This window comes from Melanostigma gelatinosum (genome assembly GCF_949748355.1).
Source record: "Melanostigma gelatinosum genome assembly, chromosome: 5".
NCBI lineage: Eukaryota > Metazoa > Chordata > Actinopteri > Perciformes > Zoarcidae > Melanostigma > Melanostigma gelatinosum.
This window is the reverse complement of record NC_136638.1, coordinates 9,029,917-9,039,609: the sequence shown is the minus strand read 5'-3', so window position 1 is coordinate 9,039,609 and position 9,693 is coordinate 9,029,917. Positions and strand designations below refer to the sequence as shown.

The 9,693-nt window shown below is 42.9% G+C and overlaps 1 protein-coding gene across 1 annotated transcript in view; it reads right to left on the bottom strand.

Annotated features, from left to right (window-relative positions):
* Positions 1–8,970: 8,970 nt before the first annotated feature.
* Positions 8,971–9,693, bottom strand: part of aff2 (AF4/FMR2 family, member 2) — a gene marked incomplete at both ends in the record, with an annotated part of 132,664 nt that continues 131,941 nt past the window's right edge. The window contains one exon of the mRNA XM_079268092.1: positions 8,971–9,092. Coding sequence (XP_079124218.1) covers positions 8,971–9,092 — 122 coding nt within the window. The remainder of the gene's footprint in view (positions 9,093–9,693) is intronic.

The following is a 9,693-nucleotide window of genomic DNA, read 5'->3' as shown; positions in this document are numbered from 1 at the left end:
TCGTGTGTGTTTTTTCATAATGCAGGTCCGAGTAAGTGCAGCTGTTGCTCTCCTCCTGCCTGTATTCACATCGTTCCATATTTCAGCCTCGGTGGTTTTATCAGATCAATATTTATCATCACAAGCGGTGATCTCTGACCGCTGTCAAATTGATCTAATGGCAATTACATTCGTGTTTACCTGCTGCTGCCCTTTCGTCTTCTCACTCCACCTTACCTGCTGCGTCCGATCCACTCAGTCTGTGTCTCGCGCTCATGTTTCATACGCTGGTAATCGCATTACAGCTGTGGGCTCACATTCTGGCAGGTCACGCTGCCTTTCTGTTAACGTCGCCGACACACACACACACTTACTTTAGAGGGAGTGTGTGTAAAAAGAAAAATGCTTAGCTCAGCTGTGACTGTGCATGAATCCAGGAATAGTAAACAAACTAGTCTACACAGAGAGGCAGACAATCAGGAAATGAGACCCTCTGCCTCCCAAGGACGTGAAGTGCTTTCAGAGCGTTTCTCAGAGGAGCTGTTTTTCACAAGAGATTCCGCTCAACAGCCAAATTAATTTAGTAGACTCTGCTGCCTCCTTTTGAAGCTGCTTACTCTATTTTATCTGGCTGGTTTTTGCATCATACTCGAGTTATTGTAGAATATTACAGTAGGCCGTAGCTGGTAGTTGAGTGTGGCCATGTTCAGCAGCGAGTCTCCGTCTGCTGTTCGGTGCTGAGCAGGTTTGTCGGAGCTTTATTTAGCTGAAACCCGCTCCCTGCTGCGGTTTGAATTATCATTCTTAGTATATGCAGTTCGGTGACCTCACTGAAGTCCCAGCATTGCAGTGGTCTACTCGGCCTTAGTGATTGAAATACCTGTATCGGTGTGCACAGAGACGTAAACCCAACTTAACGTGCCTCGAGCGGCACTTGGCCAGTCTGACGTGTGACCCCATGACGGTAGGAGCAGGATATCCAGGCGGCCTACTATAACATGACATCACCGTTACCAGCAGGCTGTTGCGGCGCTGCAGTGAGCCGGTATGTTTTTATCGTCAATCACGCCAGAGCTTCTCTGCTGCACCGTCTTTTACTGTGTATCTCCAGAGCACGTGGAGCGTCCAGGAAGCAGCCAATTAGAGAGCGCGTGACTCATTCAATTAGAGCTGACGGGCTCGGCCCTCGTTAGCTAGGACCTCTGGAGCTGTGAACCGCTGAGTAGGAAGCCTCCTGTTTGGACAAAATCACTTTTGCGGTGGTTAGCGCGGTTGCTTCTTCGGGGGTCGAGCCTGCCGGCCGGCCTGCTATCGGCCTCGTTCTGCTTGGGGGCTGCATGCTCGCCCCGTGCCTGTGCGGGCTTTCCCAGAGTCCAAAGACATGCAAGTTTGCTTAATTGGAGCTTCTGAATGGCCTCTTGTTGTCTGTGTGTCCTGTGGCATTCTGACGAGCGATCCAGGGTGTACCCCCCCCTCTCACTGGGCGACTGCTGGGATGGGCTCTCGTCCCCCCTCCACGCCCCTCAAGGATAAGCGGGTTTAGCTCATGGCTGATGGACTTTTAAACATGTGGCAAAGAATGAAGGGCACTCTATTAAAATTGCCACTCTGCACAGTGAGACCGAGGGAATTATTTTTCTGATTGGGTTTCTTTTAATGAAGTTGAATGGCTGTAATCAAGTCGCTGGTGAGGGAGACCTGTGGTGGGGGAAATGCATTTTCAGTGAAATATCATTGAGAATTATAGAAATACTAGGCTGGGAGAATTAGACTAAAACATTCACGAGGTCCCCCACATGTTTAGAATTAAAGTAATATTGTTTTTACCATTTTGAATTTCAATTTCCCATTTTCTCAGTCATTCCATTCGCTTGCATTTGATAGATTATCGGTAGTTCATGCAGCCAGGTTGTGTGTGTGTTCTTTGTTAGATAAAGAGAGAAATATCCAGAATCAGCCTCTTACTGCTGGTAAAAGATATTAGCAATATTTATTAAAATAAATAAAACTTATTTTATTTATTCTTTAATTTCTGAAGTGATCAGTCAGCTTACAATGTATATGATTTATATCGTTTTAGTTGAGACACAAACCCCTTAAAGGAATCATGGTGTTCATGTGTTTCTTTCGATGACAGCAGTCAATAGAACAACTGAACAATTATTTGAACTGTACATTGAACTAAACATCGGTACATTTCTTTTTATGACAATTATCCACAAAGTGTGCAGCTTTAGTCACTGCAGCTTCTGGAAGAACATTTCCAGAGCCTCTTGATGTTTATTGCTGCATGTATGAAATGTATTTATTTACTTACCAAGATCAGTCTTGTAAGCGTCAACCAGCATTTCAGCTGGTTGACGAGACGTGTGTGTGTGTGTCCCCAAATATGGAAACACTGCATGGGTATGTAAGTTCTTATTCCGGTTACACTTGTGTCGTTGGCTCCTCCAGGCGATAGTCTGGCGACCTGTCCAGGGTGCACTGATGTCAGCTGGGACCGACTGCAGTATGGAATGGAGAATAATTAATGTTTCAAAGTGGCGTTTAAACATTGTAAGAGGAGATACGTTTTGACATACTGAGCTCCAGATGAGTTCAATAGAGTTAAGCACATAAAAAAGCATTTACTCCTCAATTTACATATTTGTTATTGTTTTGATGAACTGTGATAGCATACCATCATATTACCTTAAATTAACTTATTCTTTAAAAAAAGGTGTCTGCTTGAAATGACGACATGACAACTTTGTATTTAAAAGTCTACAAGGCTCTAGTTTCATACCAAATACATATTTTCATATTACTTTGAGGTGTAGGTCAGGTTTCAGGGCACTATGTCTGTCCCCCCCCCCCCCCCCCCCTTTCTCTCCTATGGTGTGAGTCAACATATCAATTTCATCAGTGTGCTGTATATGAATCATTTTCCAAATCTAAATTCTGCCCATGGACTGCATGGTTAGCTCTATTAATTAGACCTATAAATCTAAATCTAAGTGTTGGCTCTGCACCAAGGACACACACGCGCTCCGCTAACATTAAGGGTCTGCAAATAGGCTTTCCACGTCCTCACTCGTTGAGGGAAATACTTAATTAGACGGATTTATGTCAGCCAGAAAATGCACTTTAGATTTGGACTTCAGCACGAGACTGCGTGTCTTTCTTCATTTCTCTCACACACTCTGAGGTCCACACAGCTCTCTCCCACCGTCGCTCTCACTTTCTCAAGACACACAGCCTCCTTCCCTCTTGAATTCTAATGTGCGGCTTTATTCAATGAATTAATCATGCATGGCGAAGTGGGCTAATAGTCGCTATGATGTAGAAATAAGAGTCCATTAGTGGTAATAAGAAGAGTAGCTTGGCTCTTGTAATGTAATACATCAAGGCCACTCGAAGGCAAGGGTCTTATTTATAAAACAACTCAGATTTTATTCATCAGGAAACTACAATCTTATTGTAAGCGTGCGTATTATGATGTTGGAATGAACTTTGGCGAATTCTTCCTGCTTTGTCTGGTTACCTTACCTGAATATGGAACTTCACGTTGCGATATGAAAGCGAGGTTAGAGGTTTTCTTGTAAAACAACAAAACATGACGAGTTTGAAAAGCCTCACGAGTGGAACTTTTTATAAAAGCCGTGCAGCCCTGTGAAATATTGCATTTTAAAAAGACACAAATGAGACCATGAGAGCAGCACGACCACTGGTTCAACAGATTTTAATCCATATTTTAGAGACATTAAATATTTAAAAACAATGGAACTGCATCACAATTTCTGATCACCACATAGAACAACTTCTTCATAAAAAAGAAAAATAACCATATAAAAGGCCAAAAGATAGCACTGATAGAAACAAAAAATAGCTGAAGTTGTGCAACACGTTTAAAAATACAATGCAATCCATGTTGGACAGATGCGTTCTTAGGTGTAATTTTGTAGAAATCTTTACAGTGTTTCGTTGAGCCCGTGATGCACATCAGAACCACAGACGGGTCCGTCAGGCGCCGTGTCGCTGCCCGTCTCTAAACCACCAGTGCCTGGCTTACAACGCGCTAATTGAACCATATTGGAATGCCCAACACTTGCCATGTAGCATGTCAACATCAATGAATGCCACATGAACTGTGATGCTGTTGTATGCTTGCAATAAGTACAGCAGAACATCACCAAGAACACTGTCGCCTGGTCGCCTTTACAACTCGAGGTTTGTGATTAAGGCCGTCTTTGTCTTCGTGGAAGTCGGGCCCCAACAACCAGCGACGGTGCAGAACAGCTTCCTTTTAAAACAGCTACATTTTGCACATTTCCAGACTAGTTTTCCACTGCAGGGATCGTAATGAATGAACACACTGAAGTGCTCAGAGTCAACAGTGTTGTTTTTTTTACTTCCTGTTTTATGGGTTGTTTTCATCTGGGCCATTTTGAGTCCCTGCACCATTTAACAGTGTTGTGTCCCAGGAGGGAAACAATAATATCTATTAAAAATAACTGCACATGGGACAGTGCAACCATCAGGCCAACCTTGGCACAGGTTGGCATGTTCTCAGAGGGAATATCACGGGTTGAATATGATGCTGCTTCAAAGTTTTGCTGTTTGCTGTAAAATTGATAGCTTCTGGCCCTAGTTATTGGGAGTTTTGTTTCCTGTATGGATTAAACTAACGAGACACAAGGTGTTGGTTTGTGAGCTTTAGAGGTGCTACGCTAGCTGTTTTCCTGTTTCCAGTCTTTATGCTAAGCTAGGCTAATCGCCTCCTGTTTCTTGGTTGATACGTAACACATGAGAGCTGTATCGATTGTCTCGTCTAACTCTCCAAATCTGGGAACTATTTCTGTCCATGTTTTAAACTGGGCAGTAAATAAACACAGATGTACAGGAAGTTGGTTGCAGAACTTGTTAGCCAAAGTGTTACAGCTGAAGATATGAATTCTCACTCAGAAGTAACTTGAAAGGGACCGATGATGGTTAACTACTTTGAATAAAGAAGCATAAATAATGAAACATGATGTAACATGTGAGCAGTTATTTCCTAGAACTGACCTGTGTGGTAGTGAGATTGTATTAATGTCTCCCTCCAGCGACAACAACAAATATATCATTATTATTTGTTTGGATAAATGGAGACTAATCTCTTCTTCAAATACTTGCATGACCGTTTCATGAACTGAATGAAAAGGGGAAAAAAAAGAAAACGAGCAGCTCTCTGGTAGATTACAGGAGTTTGAGAAGATAATTATCCTTAAATAAATACTGCGAGTTCACCGACTGTATGAGGCAGTTTTGGCAATTTCCAAAGCAGTCAAAGTGTATCTATGATTTTCTGAAACGCAAACAAATATCAGAGACACTCATCACTACTGGAGAGATGATCAACGTATTATCGGCTCGTAAGCATCTGCTGTCAAAAAATAAACGAGTCTGTTTATCTCCCCATTGTAATCACACCAACAGCGATGATGTTGCCGTCACTGCTGCTTTTGATAAACAAGTTGACAACTGTGATAATGTTACATAAGCTAATGATATATTGAATAGGATGTCAGCAGAATAAAAGGCCATGCTGAGGCAGTCTGTCCCCGAAATGTCTCGGAATATACCGACATACTGACATTGCATATCGTCAACAGGACCGTGTCCATTGCCCACAGCCACCGTGGGATGAAACCTGTTACCCATGATGTCACCGATGCAATGTTTATGACATTTTACAGCATATTATTGAATAAGTATATTGTACCGCTGCATTGTAATCCAAAATAAAGACCATTGTGCGAAATGAACAATAACCATAGAGCAACATCACTGTTTCACCATAAAACAAAACAACATCAAACATCATTGAATTGGACTGAGCAACACTGTGGATCAACTATTGAACGGCTGAGGTCTGACAGAGACAGTTGGTGGGTTTTGTTTGTTAGCTGTTGGCTCATTGGGACACTGCTAATTTGGCTTCATGACCTCAAATCATTAAAAAAAACAAGTTAAAAAGGCATTTTGTTTTGTTAAACAGGGAGTGCAGTTTGTACTGTTGTCCAAAATTGTTCACCAGTAAACATTTGCAGGCTTTCAGATGAAGAATAGCGGGTCCATTTTTAAAGGAGTCGTTTCACATTTTTGGGAATACGCTCGTTTACGTTCCTCGCTAGGCAGCAGCAGCCAGCTAGCTTAGCTTAGCTTAGCTTAGCCCAAAGACTGGAAACGGGGAGATTGCTAGCTTGGCGTTGCAATTCAAAAGCCCACTAATTAACACAATCTAACGTTAAGCATAATATTTTTATCCGTTTTAAATAAAACTGAGTTTACTGTGAAGTCGTCAACCCTTTTACACTTTGGCTTTTGTTTGGAAACAATTCAGAATTCTAATCTTTTAGTTTACTGCAAAATGCAGCGAGACTAATTCATGACTGAAGCATCTTATTTTGAAGACTTCATGTGCACGATATTAAGAAAACACTGGCAGCGTGTCAGACTACCGACTGTCCTTGCTTGATAGCATTAGCTAGCATTAGCTAGCGTTAGCTACGCAGCAGGTAGAGACAGTTTGGACAAAGGTGAAGTCACGCTGTTCTATCGACTTGCGTGACTTCACCTCTTGTGTCGCTTCCAGGCTTGATGCTAAGCTAAGCAGCAGTCGGCTTTAGCGTCATAGTTAGCGAACGTGGTATCAATCTTCTCACTGAAACTGCGTATTTCCTAAAATGTCAAACTGTTCCTGTTTTTTCCTGTTCAGTGACAGTATTACCTCCACCCGGCTGTTAACTCTAGTGTTGTGCATTAACGCAGCTCTGTATTTTCAGGTGATGTCGAACATTCACACTGTAAATGACGATGCAACAAGAAATACATCGACTGTTATTTTTTTTTCCTTTTTCAAATTGGACACAAGTAGTTCTTGGTCTGAAGTGATCATTTATTGCATGCGATGGTTTACATTTTTCAGGCATTTCAGACAAAACCCATACTTGCTCAAATCACCAAGCAAAGAACCCTCAGCAACTAATGCAAATTTGACACGTTAAATCACACATTTGTCTTAAAGCCAAACCCTGGTGTCATCATGAACGCCAGTAAAAAGCTTGTGGAAACATTTGATTTTACGAAAAACAATCTCATATTTATACCAATATGGTATGGAAAATCATTTAGATTAATTCTTTGTTCTCAAATAAATAGAGCAATTCCCACGGACACAAATAGAGGCACTTGAGTTTCAGTTTTTTTTTGTCAAAGTGAAAATTACTTTTCACATTCGCATTGTCTTCCATACACATTCAGCGATGGTCAAATGATCCAAAACTTAAAACAAACTCATGCTTGATGTGCTGGATTTATAGAGACCATGGACACTCATCCAGATTTTAAATCTTTATGGCACACGTGAAAACAGGAGAAGCCAAATAGAAACTCCTTTTTTTTTTCTTTTTTTTTTAAAGTGCCACAAAGGGTTAAAAATATGATTATGTTTGGCACTGTGTAAATGCAGCCATAGCCTGTGCATGGATACACTATCAGTCTCTCTCTCTCTCTCACACACACACACACACACACACACACACAAATATATATATATATATTCTTGTTTCACTTCCTCATTCATTCACATCGAATCACTCACAAAACAAAAACAAACACTGTTTCCAGGAGTCACAGTCTGTACATTATGGTACACAAACATCTGTATTGTCCCGTCAGGTAATGATTTATAGACCTGACAACCAGCTGTACACGTATGCACACGAACGACACAACACGACACGCGTTTGGGAAACGACTACAAGACATCCGGCAGGTGACCTGACCTCAGAGAGAGATGTACAAAGTGACAGGTTTCTGTTGACAGAAAAAGCGCGTGTGAGATCTTCCCCCGTTAACTCCATCTGCATGTGGGTGGGGCTTAATCAGGAGTCTTGTAGTTTTTTCCCCTTGTAAGTGTTTGACACCTCAGTGGGTGGCTTACTATGGGAAATAGAACTGTGTGGAATTTCACAAAAAGCCCATAACCAGTGAGAGAAGAACCAGACAAATGCTCTTCATGTGATGGAGGAAAGCCCTCATTTGTAGGACCAGTGAGTTGACTACTTGTTCTGCTGAGCCGGGAACTCCCCGGACGGCAGCTTGACCAGGTCTTGTAATCCTCGGTCTCGCTAGCTTAATGTTGGGGTCATCACAGAGGCTGTGCATCTTAAGTGCTTCTACTTTAACAACCCACCGATCCAGATCACATGTGAGTCGCTCGATGGCCGCTGGAGAGATGTATTTCAAACCTTAAAAACATTTGTGTCACAGACCTACAGAAAGCAGAGGCCTAACGTCGGCCTCCATCAATTCAGCTCTCGTGGGTAAAGCTGGGCCTCTTTCCTTCACTAGCGCTGCTCATGTAATGGATCGGACCGGTGCTCCACTTGGATCGATATCAGCCCGAGGCTCTCGCTCTGGTCCCAATCACAGACACGTTTGGAGGCCGCCGCCGCAGCAGATGAGCCTCTGTTGAGCTCCTTCCTTCCCTCCAGCCTCCTCAATCACATCAGCTGCTCACATAGCTTTTTTTTTGAAAATGATCCCGTCTTCGTAAAAATACTTTTACTGCTTATTATTATTTCTATTCAGGGACACAGGAAGGTTTGCAGCATCTATTGCCCCTTAAGGAATTGAAGCTACCTGCGCGGAGACACAGTGGCTCCAAAAGAAAAGCAGCATCAGCCAAACCTTTAATGTGCTACTTTGTATTCTGTGATTCACAGCGGAAATTCCCAAACTTAATTACTGTTCACACCTAATTGCAGGTGAATTTCAGCCCAATTAATCCACCCAGTCTGTGCCGTTACACTACTGCGGGTGGTGTCGGGTCATTTGGAGGATCCCAGTGGGAACCGAAGCATCGTCACGAGTCTCATCTCACTTGTTATCCCAGTTCTAGCTCCCAGGCAAATGTCTTTCTTCCTCTCTCTATTTGTTTCATTATTTTTGGCTCGGCTCCAGTCCTTACAGCAGGTGGGCCTCTAAGCGGAGCCAGTGCAGTCCCTGCCTGATGTATCGGACCAGCTCCGTCATGCTGCTCTGCTGACTCAACGGCTCCATCACCGAGTCCAGCTCCTGGAAGAACTCTAGGGGAGGTGGGGGAGAGACACAGTTACTGAGGGTCCCCAATGCTGAAATGAAACATGAGTACAGCAAGGTGTTGATTTGATCCGATTGTGCTGTGGACATCGAGAGGCAAAGTCACACATCCAAACCTCAACACATCTCAAGTATTGGTTTATTACACTTTCCACCGATGTTTTGTAGTGTATTGCGGGTTTAAGACAGTGAAAAGCTGTATGTTTTAATTACACTCTACATGTAAAAGAGTTGAAAGTGAGCTCTGTATTGGAACTATAGTCCCTTACTCCCGGGACTAGGACCCTCTCAGGTACTCGTTGCGTTTCGACCGCTGGGACCACGATCTAAATTCAGTTAAGTTTAGATGGAACAGGAGGCTGCACTGAACTACAGTGTGTTTACCTCCAGGACCAGCAGCAGCTCTCGTCCCGTGTCATGTGACTAATGTGCCTCATCTCTGCAGGTCTTTAGAGCGCCACGGAAACGCAGACATCAGTGAGCTGAAGGGACCTTTTAGTTTCTCAAAAAGTAGTTCCGGGACTAAAATGACCGGCAACTACTTGGTGAAAACGCAGTCAATGTTAAACCACATCGTCCATATCAAAT